The sequence below is a fragment of the Brassica napus genome, chromosome C6 (genome assembly GCF_020379485.1).
Source record: "Brassica napus cultivar Da-Ae chromosome C6, Da-Ae, whole genome shotgun sequence".
In the NCBI taxonomy this organism is placed as follows: domain Eukaryota; kingdom Viridiplantae; phylum Streptophyta; class Magnoliopsida; order Brassicales; family Brassicaceae; genus Brassica; species Brassica napus.
The window spans coordinates 32,797,309-32,818,244 of NC_063449.1; the positions used below are offsets into that span (position 1 = coordinate 32,797,309).

General features: G+C 35.4%; 1 protein-coding gene, 1 non-coding gene and 1 pseudogene across 2 annotated transcripts; 2 read left to right on the top strand and 1 right to left on the bottom strand.

Annotated features, from left to right (window-relative positions):
- Positions 1–207: 207 nt before the first annotated feature.
- LOC106386181 (trihelix transcription factor GT-2) lies at positions 208–3,880 on the top strand. Its single transcript, XM_013826069.3, is given in 3 exon segments — positions 208–1,326; positions 1,586–1,886; positions 2,579–3,880. Coding segments are annotated over 3 exon segments (1,698 nt in total). The 5' UTR covers positions 208–1,096; the 3' UTR covers positions 3,746–3,880.
- A 4,029-nt stretch (positions 3,881–7,909) lies between these two features.
- Positions 7,910–8,016, bottom strand: LOC125589520. Its single transcript, XR_007325701.1, has one exon. It is a non-coding gene; the product is annotated as a small nucleolar RNA R71 (small nucleolar RNA).
- An 8,364-nt stretch (positions 8,017–16,380) lies between these two features.
- LOC125588486 lies at positions 16,381–20,761 on the top strand (annotated as a pseudogene).
- The last annotated feature ends 175 nt before the right edge of the window (positions 20,762–20,936 follow it).

The following is a 20,936-nucleotide window of genomic DNA, read 5'->3' on the forward strand; positions in this document are numbered from 1 at the left end:
TAGAGATGGATTTGTCTCCGATGTATTTTTCTATTTTATGAAACTGAAAAAGAATATTCTTGATATATTCTTTTCTAATTTTACAAATAATACTTTTTATTTGTGAAAGTTGAAAAACAACCCAATTTATTTTAGTATTTTATAAAATTATAATATTATTTACACTAAATATTTCTTTACAAACTATTATGTAAATAAAAAATATAATTATATTTATATAAATAATATATTTCACTAAAAAAAATATTTTCGGTTATAATTGTTTAAATAAAAAGTTAAATGATCATTTTTTAAAAACAAATAGAGGAGGTGACATGGCAAAAATATAGTTACTCATTGACCGATTATTTTCACCTACGTGAACACTCTATGTAAGGCTTATATCCTCCTTTTATTACTTGTTTGATTTCAATTTGAATCATCATACTGGTTATTTATTAATTACCATGAATGTACTATATACTTGTATAGTAACTAAATATGAAATTCTCTTTAATCATTAGAAAGACGTGTAATAGATAAATTTTTGTAAGTAATTCACAGGTCACAAAGTGGAAGATCCAATTATATGTAAAAATATATGAAATGATGTAGTTTAGTTTTAACAGTTCATAAACATTTCGTTTCAAACTATTCGGTCTTGAGGTTTTGAATTTTATATTGGTACTATATTCTGAAATTTAATTGCCGAAATAGCTGATCAACCAATCATTAATCATATTTACGGTGAAGCAGACACACTAATGAGATAAAATATTCACACTTTTATTTTCTTTGAAATTAGTTTTTGGTAAACTTTTCTTATAAGCAATGAGAAGATTCCCAAATTAAAAGACAGAAGGAAAGCGAAAAAGGTTTCCCTTTTAAGTCCCACTCCTCTTTTTGTTATATAGGAAAAATTATACAGAATAAATATCACGTATAAAATGTATTATATTTACAACATCTAGATAAATGGTCCTCCCACCCAATTAAAAACCCATAAGGTAAAATCAGAATATAAAACAAAACAAAAATACAGAAAATTCAACCACAACTTCTTCTCTCAAAACTCTCCTAATCTCTCTTCGAGAAAAATTCAGATTCGAGTTTAAATATGTCTGGAAACTCTTCAGAACTGTTAGATAGCTCCGGTGACGGTGGCCTAGGCGGTTCAGGCGAGGAAGAGAAAGATATGAAGATGGAGAAAACCGGCGAAGTAGGTGGCGGAGGAGGAAACCGGTAGCCAAGACCGGAGACTTTGGCTCTGTTGAGAATACGTTCGGTGATGGATAAAACCTTTCGTGACTCCACTCTCAAATCTTCCTTATGGGAAGAAATCTCCAGGTTTTTGTTAGAGTTATGATACATGCATATTTAATAGTGAAAACAAAATAAACCAAAATTTTATGGGATGATCTTGTGCATACGTTTTACACATTTTTGGATGTCTATGTTATCATGTTTTCCGTTGTTTCATTTGAATGCTCATGTACTACCAAAAAAAAAAGATATCCAAAAGTCTAATTAAGTTTTTTTAAATAACTATCTAGGAATAGGTTTGTTTTTTGCTTTTTTATGGTTTTCTTATTTGATAAACAATTAGGAAAATGATGGAGCTTGGTTACAAGAGAAGCTCAAAGAAATGCAAAGAAAAGTTCGAGAATGTGTACAAGTACCACAAACGTACCAAATATGGTCGTACCGGAAAATCCAAAGGCAAAACTTACCGTTTTTTCGATGAGTTAGAAGCTTTTGAGACTATCAATTCCTATCCACCTGGATCCAAGTTCCAACCCGCAAAATCTCCGGCAGCGACCACGACCACAAGGCAAATGTTCCATCTGGATGGACTTTTTCTTGGGTTCACCCCCTAGGGTGAACTTTTAGGTTCACCAACCAATAGAAAGTTGTTATTTTAGATCTAGTATCTTTTAATTAAAGAAACAAAATAACTTGCCAAATTATATTATGCTTTTAAAATAAAAAATTAAATAAATAAAAATAACAATAGTTCTAAAAAAATATTATTTAAAAAAAATATTTATTTTTAAGATTTAGAGTTTAGTGTTTAAGATTTATAATTTAGAATTTATCCAAATGTTTAGTGTTTTTCCAAGGGTTTAAGGTTTACCTAAGGGTTTAGGGTTTACCCAAGGGTTTAGGGTTTACCCAAGGGTTTAGGGTTTACCCAAGGGTTTAAGGTTTTCCCAAGGGTTTAGGGTTTAGGATTAGAGTTTAGGGTTTAGTGTTTTGTTGACAATATGTTTAGTGTTTTTCCAAGGGTTTAGGGGTTTACCCAAGGATTTAGAGTTTACCCAAGGATTTAGGGTTTAGGATTTGAGTTTAGGGTTTAGTATTAGAGTTTAGGGTTTAGTGTTTTGTTGACAACATTTTTTTTTTTGAATTCGTTTTTTATATATTATTTTTATTTATTTTTAAATTTTATTTTGAAAAAATAATATAATTTGCAAGTTATTTAGTTTCCTTAATTAAAAGATAATAAATTTAAAATGACAATTTTCTATTGGTCGGTGAACCTTCACCCTAGGGGGTGAACGCAAGAATAACTCATCTGGATGTGCCCAAAACCGTCTCTAATCAACAGGTTAGTGTGAAACCCATCACCACAAATCCTACATTCCTTGCCAAGCAACCGTCTTTAAGAATAACTTTCCCCTTTTATGACAACAACCATACAACTAAGGTTGATACTGGTTTTAAACCACCTTCGAGAGACTTGTTAAACAATGTATCATCGCTGAATCTTTTTTCGAGCTCGACTTCTTCATCTGACGAGGAAGAAGATCAGGAAAAGAGATCGAGGAAAAAGAGGAAATACTGGAAAGGATTGTTCACAAAGTTGACAAAAGAGTTGATGGAGAAACAAGAGAAGATGCATAAAAGGTTCTTGAAAGCTTTGGAGAGTCGCGAGAGAGAGAGAATCTCAAGAGAAGAAGCTTGGAGGGTCCAAGAGGTAGAGAGAATCAACGGTGAACACGAAACACTAGTCCGTGAGAGGTCTAATATTGCGGCTAAAAACGTTGCAATCATATCATTCTTACAAAAAATATCAGGAGGACAACAACAACAACCACATCAGCAGAATTATAAAGTATCACATAGGAAAAAATATCAAAGTGAACAACATTCAGTATCCTGTCAGGTTGTACTAGATACAACAATGAAGATAGGGACTTACAATGGCAACCATTCAGTATCTCCTTGTTCTTCAAGATGGCCTAAAACTGAGGTCGAGGCCTTAATAAGAATAAGAAAGAATCTTGAAGCTAACTATCTAGAAAACGGTACTAAGGGGCCGTTATGGGAAGAGATCTCTGCAGAGATGAGAAGATTCGGATACAATCGAAGCCCGAAACGATGCAAAGAGAAGTGGGAAAACATCAACAAGTACTTCAAGAAAGTCAAAGAGAGCAACAAGAAACGACCACTTGATTCCAAGACTTGCCCTTATTTTCACCAGCTAGAAGCGTTGTATAACGAGAGGAACAAAACTGGGCCACTGCCAATATTGCCTCTATTGGTTACTCAACCGAGACAGTTTCTTCTTTCACAAGAAACGAAGGCTCAGTTTGAGACTAATCAGATGGACAAAGTTGATAATAAAGAAGGAGAGAGTGGGGAGGATGATTACGAAGATGAAGAAGAAGAGGGCGCAGGAGACAATTATGAGATAAGTGAGTTTGAGATTGTGTTGAACAAAACATCTTCACCTATGGACATTAACAATAATCTTTTCACCTAAGTGGTTTTGTATAATATTTTCTTTTATATACACTTCTGTTAAACTCCACAATGGGGTATACAAAAAGAACATATAAAACAAATGTAAGTAAATGGCTTGATTTCTAGTTTATAGTATTCCTTAATTTCCGTGGTGTTTAATAGAGTAATTAAATTCGTTGATTTTTTTTACCAAGTCTATCTAATAATAGAACCACAAGATTCAATGGTGTAAAACTTGAATAAAAGTTGGCTCAATTGGTTGGGAGAAGCCAAGGGTAATCAAACATTCATCTATATCCATAGGTACCCGACATGTCTAATAAAATCTTGGACCTACGGATTAAATTGGGTCGTCCTTTTCATCATTTTCTTTCTTTGGAGTGTTATGATTTATATCAAATTTAACTTTGCATTTCTTGTAAGAATTTCAGATATATCAATTTACCTCAAATCATCTAATCAAAAGTATCGTCCGTGTAGTAGATGGCGTTGGTGCGTTTCTTTCTGTAATATGTGCCTACACACCACGAGGTAGACCCAACAAACACACATTATATTCGAATTAGTACAGTAGAATAAATAAAAAGGACTACAATATATCTTTGTAACATTTTACTAATAAATCTGCTTAATCAAAATGATAATAACTTAATTAAAAATTGTACAGAATGGGAAAAATATGGATAAAATTACACAAAATAATAGAGACGAAGGTAAATAAAGTGCATAAGTTGTTTTTAAATGGTCCATATATTTATTTAATCTGAAGGAGATTAAGCAAATTTTGATTAGTTGAATGGCTTTCTTCAGTCGATCTTTCTATAAGCAAATAAGTTACCATCTGAAGCATCCGAAGCTAAACATTTGAGACAGTAAAACAAGAATGATTTATTTTTGTTTTGTTTTAAGAACTAGATTGATATTACAAAGTGTATATTATTGAATATAAGCGACATATGTAAATTTTACAACTGCGAAAAACATAGGTTAGAGATGTTCCGTTGGATTAATTAGAGTCATAGACAATAGACGTTTGCTCCTCGACGCCCTGAGAAATCATCTGCCCAAAACTTCTTTATGTCCCCCTCAACGAAATGTTGACCTTTTTCGTGTCAAAACAAAAGTAAAAGCTAAGTTTGATATTATGCTACGCACAAACTCAAATTCTTCTTTCTTTTACAAAAAAAAAAAACTCAAATTCTAAGAAAGAAAACCATATATAGCAAAAAAGAATCAATATCTTTTTTAGATGTCACTTTCCTTTAGGCTAATTAAAGGAAAATTTTCCATAATGTCTTTCACTAAAATTGGGTTACAACTTACAAGATAACTATGTTTTTTTTTTTTTTTTTTTCAAGATAACTATGTTTTCTTTAGTACTCAAGAGCTCATTGATATCTTCTCAATTTGCATTGTTTTAACCATTCATTCTTGCATATGTTGACCATTTAGGATAGCATTTAGATATGTTTAGGTTGCATTGCATTACATATGTCCTTATCAGGTGATGGAGATTTCAAATGGTGACTTTGGAGCATTTAGAGATGGTTTGGAGGCAAAATGGGTGATTCTCGAGAAGGAGACGCATTGATCAAGTGTCCCAGCGGCATAAGGACGTCCCAGCGACCTTTTGGCCCCTCAAGAAGCCGCTGCAAGCGCTGAGAAACGGAGACTAAGTGTGGGAGCGGCCTTACGCAGCGGTGTACCGAAGCCGCTGGAGATGCTCGAGAGATGAAGACTCAAGAAATAGAGACCAAGTGCGGGAGCGGCCTGACGCAGCGGTGTGACGAGACCGCTGGGAAAATACCCCGTTCTCTGCCGCGTTCGTACTTGTCGCACCGGTGTGATGACGAAGCAAGGAAGCCGCTGCAAGTGTCCCAACGGCTAGGCGGAGCGGTTTCACGTGGCCGCTGCGAGTCAAGAAAGTCAACATTTTCCGTGTTTGACCAGATAATTACCAATTTGTGTTTTGGTTAACCCAGATTTGTTGGGTTAAACCAGGTTCGACTTTAAGCTACTATAAAGGTCCTTCAGACCTAATTGTAGGATCTTATCTTGTTTTCTATTTAATCACAAAAGAACTTTTAGGTGAAAGATCCTATCTTGATCATTTCTCTCTTGTGATTGCTTGATTATCTTGATCACTAATCATGATTAGCACCAAATCATCTTTGATTCTTGGGTTCATCATGGAGAGTAGTGAATAGTCATCTTTGGATTCATGGGTTAGGGAGATTAAGGGTGATTAAGCTAGATCTAAGGTGTTTAGGCATAGATCAATCTTATTCCTTGCTAGTAGAGGGCTTTTAATGCAACTTTAGAGTTGGCCTCTCTAAAGTTGAGCTCTAGGCATTTCATACCCGGAAGGTGTTTGATGAAATGCCTGAACCAACTCTCCTAAGCTTTTAACATCCTTTACCAAAGGGATTTGTTGTTAAAGGTGTTAAGATGGCTAGTAGACTTGAGATTAATGATTACTTAGATAACATTCAACCAAAGGAATTTGATGCTTGAATTCATCTAGGGATAGAGTTTGCGTAGGATTGTGTCTAGGCCTAAGGTAGATATAAATTGGTTAAAAGTTGACACCTTTAGGTTGAATCTTGATCACCCAAGATCAATTCCCATAGCCCATGAGTTCTCCCTTCTTATAAGAAAGAAAGCTTTGTCCTTTATTGCATTTTAGGTAGTAATCTAGTTTCAAATCATCTCAAAAACTGGTAGCACTTAGATTAAGCATGGTCTTGCATTCCATTTGCATCATAATCACTTAGGACTGGTTTGACATCCTATATATTACAACATTTGATTAGGGGTCTTGAAACTCCTATCATCAAATTGGCGCCGTTGCCAAATTCTAAGTTGATTGTGACATTGGGATTTAGTCATTTGCTTGAGACTAAGGGTATGACTGGTTTTCCCGCTACCACCCGCAAACGCAGCTTTTGCGGTTGGTAGCGGTTGTTGGCGTTTTGCAACAATCGCTCAAACCGCTCCAAACCGCTCCAAATTGCTCTAAACCTCATAAATTCAAAAGCTTGCTCCAGCTAGCGTTTGCGGTTGCAGGCGGTTGCGGGAGGATAAAAAAAATTATTTTTTTTCTAAAACAATTTAAATACAAAAATAAAAATATTCAATAAAAAATTTAAATTGGAATTATAAAAATACTAAAATATATCTATTATATTTTAATTAATATTATAAAACTTTAAAATGAAAATATTTTCTATAATTTTTAAAAAGTTTAAACTATAACTTTCTAAATATAAATTTTATATTTATTATAATATTATTATTTTTGATATTTTATAATGATATAAAATGTAAATATTGTTAATTTATTATTTAACCGTTGTTGCGTTTGGTAGTTAACCACTCATAAGTATCCCGCAAACGCACCAATTTCTAACCGCAGAACCAGTCGTACAAATCTCTTAAAACCGCTAGAAACCGCAACCATCCGCATCCGCAAACTCCCACAGCCGCAACCGCAACCGCTGCGGTTGAACCAGTCAGGCCCTAAGTCAATTTTTATTTAATTGTGTTATTGCTTTTCTTTCTTTTTTCTCCCTTTGCATTTCAGGTGTATGAACACAAGGAGCAGAGGTCCAACAAACCTAGTTCCAAGAGTTGAAGACATTAGAGCACTTGAGAGGGAGATTGCAAGACAGAGAAGAGAAGTAGAGCAACAAGCTCACTTGCAAAGGTTGGGGTTTGATATGGAGAATCTGCCTCAAGATGGTGATGCCCAAGGAGGCATTGATCCAAGAGCTGCTCACCTTCGACCACAGCGCCAGCCACAACACCCACCACGCCAAGCTCGCGCCATTGGAGCCTATGATCAACCTCACATTAATGGTCATAGGTTGGGAATCAGAGCACCACCAGTGGAGAACAACAACTTCGAGATTAAGTCAGGGCTGCTCAACACCATAGAGAACAACAAGTATCATGGTCTTGCTACTGAAGACCCTTTTGATCACTTGTACAAGTTTGATAAGTATTGTGGCTTGTCCAAGACAATGGTGTTTCTGAAGATGCTTTCAAGTTGAAGCTATTCCCTTTCTCTTTGGGAGACAAGGCACACCAATGGGAGAAGACTCTTCCAAGTGACACTGTCACCACTTGGGAAGAGTGTAAGAGAGCTTTCCTAGACAAGTTCTTCTCTACTTCAAGGACACCTAAGATCAGGAACGAAATCTCTGGGTTTCAACAGAAAGGTCTAGAGAGCTTCAGTGAAGCATGGGAGAGGTTCAAGGGCTATTGGGCTCAATGCCCTCATCATGGTTTCAGCAAGGAGAGTTTGCTTAGCACCTTCTATAGAGGAGCTCTACCACAGTGCAGAAACAGGCTTGATACTGCCAGCAATGGTTTCTTCTTGGGAAGAACTGAGGAAGAAGCAGAGGAACTGGTAGAGAACATGGCCAAGAGTGACTCAGTCTACAGTGAGGAGCATGATAGGGTCAACAGAAGTGATGATCAGCATACAAAGAAAGAGCTGAAGTCTCTCCAAGCCAAGTTGGATCTACTTCTTGCAGAAAAGGCTAAGCAGGAGAAGATGAACTTTGTTGGTGACCAGAAAAAAGAGGCACCTCCAGTGATCAATGAGGTTGATGGTTTAGAAGGCCAGGAGGAGTTGTGCTTCATTAATGCCAATGGCACATGGTACAGGAAAGAGCCTAATTTTCAGTACCAAAACAACTCTCAGCAAAGACCTTACTACAACAATCAACAAGGAGGTTACCAAGCCAAACAGAACTATCCTCAAGCCAACCAATCTCCTCAGACTCAAGGAAGTTCTTCTCAAGCTCAAGCTCCAGATTCAAGTGTGGATTCTATGTTCAAGCAACTCTTGGAATTTCAGGCCAGAAATGAGAAGACCATGATTTATGAGTTCAAGAACATCCATGCAAAGATTGATGGGAACTATGTTGACCTCAACAACAAGTACATGCAACTTGCTTCTCACTTCAAGGCTTTGGAGAGTCAAGTTGCTTCTATGCCTTCATCCTCCAAGCAACCAATGGGGTCTCTACCAGGGAAACCAGAAAAGAACCCCAAGGAGTCTTGCAATGTTGTCTTCTCCACTACTTCTCCAGAGATTGAGTTGAGTGATCATGAGAAAGAAGAGGATGAGATTGAACGACTGGTATTTGGAACTGAGTTTGGGGAAGTTGAGAGATTTGTTGTGGCCACAGCTGAAGCACAGATTGTGAAGGACGATGTCAGGAAGATTAACGCAACGAATCTGCAAAGAGCTGAGCAGAAGGCTGAGAAACAAGTTGAGAAAAGAGCTGACAACAAGCTAAAAAAGGTTAAGCTAAAGGAAGCCACTGAGGTTGAGCTATCACCCTATGATAAGCCACCTTTTCCCCAAAGAGTTCTCACCAAAGCTTATAAGAAGGTGCTCTCCAAGTTCAGGAAAGATCTTAGTGATGTTGGGGTCAGGCTTCCAGAAATCTCGGGTATGCGTGAAGCTCATGTCCAGATGATGCTCATCAATGACATTCTAGACCACCAAGCTGAAGTGGCCGAGCTTTTGGACATCTCCATTCCGAAGATTGATCCACCAATCCCTCCAAAGTCCCTCCCTAAGCTTGAGTCTCAAGGGATGTTCACATTGCCTTGCTACCTTGGTAAGCTCACTTTTGATGATGTTCTTGTTGATTCTGGTGCAAGTGTGAATGTGATCTCAATGGAGATGATGAAGAGTCTAGGGATTGAGAGCATGGAACCAAACAAATCTTCACTACAGTTTGGAGATTCCTCTTCTACAACTCCTATTGGTCTCATCAAGGACTTTCCTTTGAAGATTGGAGCATGCACCATTCCTATAGACCTTACTGTTCTGAAGATGGCAACTGAGAAAAGAGTCCCATTGATCCTTGGCACTCCATTCCTCACAACAGTGGGAGCTTGCATAGACTTTGCCAACAAGAAGGTCACACTCCTAAATGTGAACAAAGCTGTCTCCTATCCACTACAATCCCCAAAGATGAATGCTGAGTATTGTGGAACAATCACCTATGGAGCATCCTCCATTGAGAAGACCAAGGCTGAAGGGGTTGGTATTGAGAAAGAAGTTCTTGTTGGAGAGTCCTCTAAAGAGCTGTGTGATGAGCACTTGGAAAGTGCTAAAAAGGAGGAGGTGAGTAGCGCCACAAAGGCTGCTCATGACAAGAAGAAGATTGTGAAAGAACCTCATCCTCCACCTCTTGATAAGACTCTTCACACTCTCACTCTCCACCCAATGAAGCTTAAGGATGGGGCCATTGAGTACAAAATCAAGTGCAAGGGAAAGTCTAAGCCATTCTCAAGTGCAAGGGCCATCATCACTCCTCAGCTCCAAAATGATCCAATCAAGCTTCAAGAGCTTCTCTTCCACGTCCTCACCATCACTCTTGAAGGTGGGAAGGACCCTCCCTCTCACTAGCCAAAGGAAGGAAAGTCAAGCTAGAGACTTAAAACAAGCTCACTTGGGAGGAAGTCCCATGACTATCCCTGTACATATTAGTAGGATCTTCGTTTTTAAGACCCTTGGGCCGAGGAGAAAAGCGGCCGGACATCGCTCCCTAGACACCACTGCCTTTTCCAAGACTCCATCAGAGGTACTCCTTCACCTTAATCTTGTACATACCAGTTTATCTTTGCATATTGCTTTCCATTGGGTATCTCTCCCTTACTCACACAGAGACTGTGTGATTTAAGTGTGTGGGGGGGGGGGGGGGGGGGGGGGGGGGGGAGGTACCAAGTATTTGATCATGTTTGTTTTGATGATTTTGAGTCTCATGCATTACATTGTACATACATAAATGCATAGAAAAACGGAAAAAAAAAATTGAAATTTTTGAATCATGTAGTTGCATCACTTGCATTCTTAAGATTGAGTCTAGAGCATATAGGATGCATTCACTTGCATATGGAGCAGCTGATTGATATTGCCTTGTATAGACTGAAAATGACATCCTAGTTAAACATATCAAGTAGCTTAAGCATCTCTTGAAAGCCTTGCACGCTTCGAGCCTTGAAAACTCTTCTTGAAACTTGTTTGCTTGCTTGATGTTAGCATTGTTCTTAAGATCAGCTTCAATCTGAACTTGGCGTGAATGAACTTAATCTCTCTTGCATATAGGCATTTGTATACTTGATCATGGATCTCATACACATTTGGGTTATCTTATTCTTTTATATCTATCTTTGTTAACCCAAATGGAACTCCTTACCCTAAAACCCTAACCATTCTTTGAGACCAAACATTGAATTGCATGAGTGAGGCCTCTTTTGATAGTTTGTCATGTGCAAAATCTTGAGAGTATTGGGAGCGACATGGATTTGTTCTCATCTCTTGCTAGCATAGGGTCATCATTTGAGCTAGCTTCTAGGATGGGGAGTGGGGTTTTTGTTCCTTAAAGGTTTATATCTTGGGTTTGGGAAGTTATAAAGTAGAGATTGAAGAACAAAAGATTGTCATGAGAAAGAAAAGCCCTAGGGACCTAGAATAGAAAAATAAGAAAGCTCTTGATTGTATTGTTTGAGACCTTCCCCTTCTATATAAAAAAAAAAAAAAAAAAGATTCATTAAGATAGTGGGGAAGGGATAATAAAAAGTGTTAGAGCTTAGAAATGTGAAAAGTGAATAAGAGGTCCTTAGTGGTTGAGTCTTAAGAAAAGAATGTTGTACATTGGGTGAGTGATGTGAGGGGGTTTAGATTGATTTTTGAGATGATGATAAAGAGGGTAGAACTTGTGATCATTTATAACAAAATGGGGTAGAATGATGAGAATGAATCTATGTATGCATGAGTTGCTTCTAATCTTAGATAAATTTTGCATAATGATCAAGCTCCTTGTTTTGAGTGATAACCACCCTTAAATAAAAACATTTGAACCCATCTCTTCATTCATATTAGACCATTGCCTACCTAGCCAAATGATTGAGATCATGTGCCCATTTGCGAGACTTCACCTTGTGTGTGTGTGTTTGAATCAATGTGAGAGCTGATTGAAGGGACTTGTTGGTAAAGAGTATTGCAACTTGAGTAGAGGAAAAAGAGTATGGATAGGCCTAGAGAAGCTAGAGTATAATAAGGAGAATGCTCATGTTATTTGCTATGTTTCTTTAGGATGTTAAGTTGAGTGCTAGGAAGTGTTACTTTTGGCTATGAGTTCCCACCTTCAAACCTCTCTCTCTTATGAGTTCTTACAAGGTCACTTGAGGACAAGTAAGATACAAGTTTGGGGGAGTTGATATCTTCTCAATTTGCATTGTTTTAACCATTCATTCTTGCATATGTTGACCATTTAGGATAACATTTAGATATGTTTAGGTTGCATTGCATTACATATGTCCTTATCAGGTGATGGAGATTTCAAATGGTGACTTTGGAGCATTTAGAGATGGTTTGGAGGCAAAAGGGGTGATTCTCGAGAAGGAGACGCATTGATCAAGTGTCCCAGCGGCATAAGGACGTCCCAGCGACCTTTTGGCCCCTCAAGAAGCCGCTGCAAGCGCTGAGAAACGGAGACTAAGTGTGGGAGCGGCCTTACGCAGCGGTGTACCGAAGCCGCTGGAGACGCTCGAGAGATGAAGACTCAAGAAATGAAGACCAAGTGCGGGAGCGGCCTGACGCAGCGGTGTGACGAGACCACTGGAAAAATACCCCGTTCCCTGCTGTGTTCGTACTTGTCGCAGCGGTGTGATGACGAAGCAAGGACGCCGCTGCAAGTGTCCCAGCGGCTAGGCGGAGCGGTTTCACGTGGCCGCTGCGAGTCAAGAAAGTCAACATTTTCCGTGTTTGACAAGATAATTACCAATTTGTGTTTTGGTTAACTCAGGTTTGTTGGGTTAAACCAGGTTCGACTTTAAGCTACTATAAAGGTCCTTCAGACCTAATTGTAGGATCTTATCTTGTTTTCTATCTAATCACAAAAGAACTTTTAGGTGAAAGATCTTATCTTGATCATTTCTCTCTTGTGATTGCTTGATTATCTTGATCACTAATCATGATTAGCACCAAATCATCTTTGATTCTTGGGCTCATCATGGAGAGTAGTGAGTAGTCATCTTTGGCTTCATGGGTTAGGGAGATTAAGGGTGATTAAGCTAGATCTAAGGTGTTTAGGCATAGATCAATCTTATTCCTTGCTAGTAGAGGGCTTTTAATGCAACTTTAGAGTTGGCCTCTCTAAAGTTGAGCTCTAGGCATTTCATACCCGGAAGGTGTTTGATGAAATGTCTGAACCAACTCTCCTAAGCTTTTAACATCCTTTACCAAAGGGATTTGTTGTTAAATGTGTTAAGATGGCTAGTAGACTTGAGATTAATGATTACTTAGATAACAATCAACCAAATGAATTTGATGCTTGAGTTATCTAGGTAAATGAGCATTTATCTAGGGATAGAGTTTGCTTAGGATTGTGTCTAGACCTAAGGTAGACATAGATTGGTTAAAAGTTGACACCTTTAGGTTGAATCTTGATCACCCAAGATCAATTCCCATAGCCCATGAGTTCTCCCTTCTTATAAGAAAGAAAGCTTTGTCCTTGCATTTTAGGTAGTAATCTAGTTTCAAATCATCTCAAAAACTGGTAGCACTTAGATTAAATATGATCTTGCATTCCCTTTGCATCATAATCACTTAGGACTGGTTTGACATCCTATATATTACAACATTTGATTAAGGGGCCTTGAAACCCCTATCATCACTCATCAATTTCAAAGGATTCAGGAAATTATGATCAATATATCTATCTACTCTATAATATTCTTGTTTTCCCACAAACTATCGTGAAAGCTCATATATTATTTTTTAAAAGCTTATATAATTTTTTTAAATAAACTTATATAACTTTTATGTTTGAATATACATTTAGTGTTGGGTCGTCATCATTGTTAGCCCCTCAAAAAAAGATTCAAATATAAATTATAAAACATTCATGGAAACGGAAAAGAAGAAGATTCTGTTTCTAATAATTAGCCACCATTCTTTCTCACATATCATTTTTCCTTTTTACATGCCATTTCAGATTTTTGAAGTTGCATTTTTATTTTTGGTAGCAGATTTAATCTTCTGCAATTCTAGTACAAATATATAATTAGACCGTAGGATGCGTCGAACTATATAACTTGATTAGTACAAATATATAATTAGACCGTAGCAGATTTGTTCTTACTTCTCATGCAAAAGTTCTTGGTTTTTTCTTGGGTGCAAATCATCTTATTGATTAAATTATATATAACAACTATAAATGACATTTTATGGGATTGGAGAAGTAAATAATATGGTGACATGATACATAAAATAGGGTGGAAAAAATGATTCGAGAATAATATTTTGAGATAGAGCGATCAAATGCTGCCCACTAGTTGATTGCTTTTCGTGGAGGTACTTACTCGGTGCCACAAATTGTTCGAATCCATTACAAATATATGGTCTAAATCTACATATTACAAAATTTCCTGGAATACTCTTGCAAGAATAATGACTCATCACGGTACGAATAATCTTAAAATTTGTATATTGAATTATATGGTGGTACAGTTTACTTTACAAAACGTCATATACTCTAAAAATTTATAGTTTTCGTTCAACGTATCTACTAGTGTAATAAAGGATCTTCCAGAGGAAACGGACCTTCAAGATCACAAGTTTAAGTGTTTAACTGTTTATGATATGAAAGAAACGAAATTAATTAACATGTTTGGGACCCTTATAAGTTATAACAAGAAACTATGAGTACTCAAACCAGTTCTCAAAAAAAAAAAAACTATGAGTACCCAAGACTCACAACTTCTTGGTTAACAGTACAAAATAATTTGTTGTACGGGTTGGAGAGAGCCGTTCCTCAGAGAAACTTTCTTATGAACATAACTTGATCTAATTGTATGGGTTATACAAAAGAAAAACAACAAAATAATAATTTAATAAAAAGTGTTACTCAACGAGCTAAGGATAACTAATTATACTACATCAAATGCGTTTGACAAATTCCATTTTCTTTTACATGTAAAATCACAATCTCTTACTTTGTTTAATCTTAGGTTGGAATAAAAAGGAAAACCCAAAATGTTAAAATTGATTTTCAAGTTCTGAACATATTGGATAATTTTGGTTAGCAAAAATTATAAATATTTTAAAATTTTACACTTGTTTTCTGTATTATGATCTGCAAATTTAATCTGAATTAATCGAATCAATCCAACAACTGAACCCGGTCAAATTTCAAACTGAATCGGATTTATTATAAAAGCAAACCTCATTACACCTCTATGTTGAGATCGTATGAAATTGATAGCTAGTTAGTAGGTCTCTTGGTGAGAAATTATTACCCTCGCAATGAAACTGAAAACTGATCCAAAATATCTTCTATACTTTCAAAATAACATCCAATAATTTGTGGACGTACTAAATATTTCATACATCAACTTTATATATCCGTGGACTAGTGGCAGATTTTAATTTTAACTTAAATAAGGATACCTATATTTTCAAGATGTCCTTTTCGTGTACTTTAAAGTCTACTTATCTTCTTTAATCATTTTCAAAACTCGCAATTTCGAATTAGTTTAAAGTTAAACTTTAGTGAGATAATTTAATTCAACGGTACAAACTGAGACTTGCTTGTGCGCTGAGAGCTTGAGAAGATACTTTTGTAGAAAAAGAAAAACGTAAACAAAATAATTAGCGGTTGTTATCCGACCAATATAAACAATAACACACACCAAACGTATTAAAGTGGGCTCACATTAGTCACATAATATTATAGTGCAAGAGACGAACAAAAGTTATAATTACAGTGATGTGGGCGTGTTCCTTTCTCCGAATGTTAGCAAAGAGCCTGTAGATTATCGTCTAGGTTTTAAAGAGTCATAAATAAATAATAAAAATTGATCTTTCCATTTCACATTACGTGTTGTTTTATCATTACTTATCAGTTTCAAAATAGTTATCATTCTTAGATTTTTAATATAAATCTGACGCAGAATACCTAGTTTAATTTTGTATACCGTACATTTGTATTTCTGTGAGAGTGCTAAAATATATTTTGTAAAGTATGGAAGATAATAACTGTTTTTTTTTTTACAATAGACTCGATGACCAAATCAAATGGCCCAAAATTCTTCATCCCACTTCTAGATTGCCTGGATTCGAACTCCCATATTTAGAAGTAAGATACGGACGGCCATGTTACCACTAATATAGATGACAAAGAACAAAAGGAATTAACTAACTCATGGTATTTAGCAAAAAAAAAAAAAAAAAACTAACTCATGGTTATCACAATACTAAAAGAGGATAATCTCCAATTCTAGCATGTCCACGTCAGCATAAATAATCCTCCAATCAGAACATTTTGTTTTCGGGCTGGGCTTAAATTTTTTCCTGAATTGACTTATGCGTGTGGGCTTCTTTTGATTTGGGATTGGGCTTTTAGATCATCTAATAATTAGACATAGGTCTACGACGCGGAGCTGAAGTCGCGTGTCTCTTCTCGCCTCCTCTACCACTTCGTCTTCTCTTTTCTCCTCTGCCACTTCGGCTTCTCCCCCTAAACCATTTCGACTGAGTTTTAATCGATCCATCAATATTCCTTCTTTATGGTTTCGTTTCAGCTCCTTTTTTTCCACCTTCTTTATATACCCAGAAGCTTATAATTTCCTGATGTCGCGGAGTTAGCTGATGTCGTTAAGCATTTCTCTGCTAAGTATGGCAAAGATTTTGTTTCAGCTGCTGTTGGGTTGCAGTCAGATTCTGGTGTGAGCCGCTTGGTGAGTTTTGGTTGCTTGTGTTGTTGTTTTCTTTTCTCTGATGTTCGTAGGAGAGAGGCATCATTCTTGATGATGATGATGATGATGATTCTTTCTCTCTCTATGTATCCTTAGTTGGTGGATAAACTGTCGGTTAAAGCTCCTGATGGTCCAACGAAGAACAAAATTTTGAAAGAAATTGCTACGGAGCATAATGTAACATGGGAACCAGAATCTTTGGTTGAGCCAGATCCAAAGGAGACTGTATTGATGGTCAGTAACTACATCTTCATTTCATAACCTAAGCTTCACCAGTCTGTTTCTTTAGTATAAGTTTCCTCAATGGCATTTTCAATTTCTTTGAGCAGAGTGGAGCAAGTTCCTCTCAGTCCGTGAGTGGAATAAACTCATATTCTTCAAGAATCCAAACAATGAACCTCCAGAGTTTCAAGCTCCATCTACTGCTAACGTGGAGCAGAACTTATATGAAACTGGCGGAATATCTTCCAGCCGCACTGCTTCTACTGATCACTATCGTCAAGATCCAAGACCTTCTGGTTAGTTTTTTTTCATAAAAAAAACTTTTTGTTTAATGTTTGTTCTGTCTGTGTTGAAGCGTTAGATGTAACAAATCGTTTCTTCTTTTATACAGGAGATAAGAATGGTGGCAGAGAACACATACCCTCATCCAGGTTATGTGGATTCATCTTTATATGAAACAGAATTTGCTGATACTACGACTGCTGCACATGCAGCTGCTGAATCTGCTGAAAGAGTGAGTTTTGTTGCACGTGCAGTTGCTGAGCTTTCAAGTAAAGAGAGGATGAGGATGACGATGCAGAGTTCCACAGTTCCACAAAGTCGCCGAACTCATCCTCTTATGATAATATAAGAAACGAACCTTCACATAGACATAGTAGCTCAAATGTGCAAAGCGGAGGTTTTGTTAAAGAAGAAATGCCAAGAAGCATTTATAGGGAATAAGAAGATCAATCTACTACCAGGGCAGAGCTTTCTAAAAAAAATGTTGATGAACAATCAGAAAATGCTTCATGGAAGAGAGGTCATTCTCGAGATAACTCATTGGAGATGAGGCAGGGTGATTCCTTTGCTAAAGTAGGCAGAGCGAAGCAGCAGCCAATTAAAGATGATGTCAACGATAGCTGTTCAGAAGATGTTCAGCTCAAGAAACAGTCAAGCTTGGCATCATCGAGTTCACACACAAGCTATGTTTCTGATGACAATAACATCATCTTTGAGCATAAACGATTTCAGAGCACTGTTGAAGATACAGAGAGAAAGAGTCATGGTCATGATGTTGCTCCAGTCATGGTCACGACTGATAAAAGTATATTATCAGTTTTTGTTTTATGTTGCCTTAGTAGATTATTTATGGATTGGGTTTGAATTTATGAACCATTATAAATATTTTATAAATGATTTTAAACATTTTTAAATGATTTATAATGTCAGTTTTAGTTTTTGGAAATTTAAAGTATTTATGAAAATGATTATCTCTTAAAAATAAATTTAAATAATGATATCAAATTTGGGGTAAAAGCTAAAATTAAAATTCTCTCGGAAATCATACATTTGTTTCTCCAAAAATTCTAAAAAAAGGATGTTCATGTCTAATTGGAGCTTCTAATGTTTATTCCTTCCATATATTTAAATTTATTTTTTCAAAAGAAATTTTGGTTCATACACTATTATGCGTTGTATTTAATTAGAAAACAGTTTATCCATAATTGTGTTTCAATTTACAGAAGTCCAACGCCAAATAAGACTTATTTACTATAATGTTATCAAAATTATATTAGAACAAATTTACAAAAACAACATCTACGCATTCTAAGAGTTTTTTTTTTGGTTTACCCTAGAAGGCGTAGATTCACCAGCCAATTATAGCATGTCATATCATATTTAATTTTTTTAGAAAAAGAAAAATAACAAAATTTTGCTAAGTTGTATTGTGTTTTTAAAATAAAAATAAATTAAAAAATAGTACTAGCTGCAAAAAATGAGTTTTTTTTTAAATATTATTAACGCTGTCAATAAAATTACACTAAATCTTAAAGTCTAACCATTAAACCCTAAACCATTGGGTAAATCCTAAACTCTAAATCATAAACACTAAACAATAAATCCTAAACACTAAATCCTAAACGCCGTCATTAAAACTCTAAATCTTAGCCCTAAATCCTAGGGTTTAGGATTTACCCTATAGTTTAGGGTTTACCCAAGGGTTTAGAGTTTACCCAAAGATTTAAGGTTTACCCAAAGATTAAGGGTTTACCCAAGGGTTTAAAATTTACCCAAAAATTTGAGGTTTAGTTTTTAGGGTTTAATGTTTAGGATTTAGGATTTATTGTTTTGATGACTGCGTTAACAATGGTTAAAAAAAAATTGTACTATTTTTTTTTTTACTTTTTTTATTATTTTAAAAACATAATATAATTCGGCGAATTCTTATTATTTTTTTTCTTTTTTTCCAACTACTGAATATGAGCTCGCAGACTTTTATTGGTCGGTGAATAAATAATTTTTCTAAGAAATATCAAAGTACATATCAATAATTTTTCTATATTTAAATTATTGGTCACTAATAATAGTATTATTACATCACTTCCAATAAATATTAATATTATTTTATAATTTAATATTTTTATGATTTAATAATGCATAGACAAATTTTAAACGGTTTCAGTTCTAAAACGGTTATCAATCATCGATTTTATAAAATTTACGTAAAACAATAATAATAAATGCAGGTGCATTATTGAACAATTTTTTTTTGTTCTGATGTGTTTTACTTATATGAAATTTTGATCCCTAAAATGTTTCAAATCTTATACAGAAGTAAAGTTTGCCAAACATAATAAAAGAAAAGTAATTCAAACTGTCTTCCTAATTTGACTGTGAAAGTCAGGTTACTCTTTTTCATTTCATATAATAGAAACTTATTTGAGATTAATATAAATAAAATTTTAAAATTTTAAAATGAGAAATAGAATTTTAAAACTAAATTTCCTCATTTATACAAAAGATTTACCATGAAAGTAAAAATAGTAAGTTGCAATTGATCAAATAAACACAATTAATCTTAAATTAAGATGATAATTTACATGTGATAAAATGTGAAAAAAAATAAAATTATATTATCCGTGCTACGCGCGGAAAAATGATCTGGTCTAAATAATGATTGTTTATTTTCAACAATTAATGAGTACTATATAAGGTTACTGTGTCAGTTGAATGACTATGGTTTGAATTTCACTGCAATTTTAATCATAATTTGCTACTCTAACAAACCTAATTCACATATTTTAGTGATTATCTGAACCTTTTGTTTTGCTGAAGATGATTATCTGAACTACCACATGCACGGAACTCGCAATTATTTAAAAAAAAACTAGTAGTATGTTGTTTTGTAAACATATAGAATAAAACCCATAAATTTACAGCTACATATATGGCAAGAATTGGACTAACTAATTAACATCATGATTATTAACGAACGGCATCTTTAAGTTTATAATCAACAAGTATATACACATATATACTTAACGTACAAACCAAGTTCGGATTTCACTGTGTTAACATGTGCAGAAACTATATGACATGAATGTTCATATCAAACTTCAATAATGAGTTAAAAATTTGTTCTCGACGTCTATTCAGAACAACTAAAATCACATCGCGTATGATGTGCTCGTTAATCGTTTAAGATTAGTCCAGGAGTGAGTGTTTGTGTACATATATGAATAAGTAAGCATATGCATAAAATGTTTGCAGTCACGATCATCGGTAGATACATCAATGATCAATCTTTGGTTAATACAGATCTGGAAATGCGACGAAACATGTGGAAATTAATCATGACACAACGAATCATCGTCTTAAATACGAGTTTTGTATACATCGTTGGATCTGCCACATGCGAATTTACGAATAAACCCCTTACGAAAGAGAGTTGGGTTATTTAGGGCAACGAAGAGAACAAGACAGAAAAGGAGATGAAGATTCCTTTTTCCACGTGGACCCCAAAAACCCCACGCTCTCTCTCATTGTGTGCATGTGAAGTTGGCATCTTCTTTTAAATTATAATATAAAGTTTTTATTTTATTTATTTTACCAAGGAAACTGTTACTGAAAAGGGGAAAGGATGAGCAACTCTCGTCTCTCAGTCCCACCTCCCCAATTAATTCTTTATTTTTATAATGTAAACAAAACAATAACAATAATATGTAAAAAACAAATACAGACAAACAACAAAAACCATTCATTTATAAAGGATTTAAAAACATTACGGCTGTAACTGGAAATAGATTTTATGAATGCTCTGAATGAAAGGAACTAGAAAAAATGGAACGTCAATGTTGGAATGGCAGCAGTTATGGAATTACATAAATTGGAATGAGTAACTGCAGGAAACCATTTTTGTAACATAAATGGTAACATTT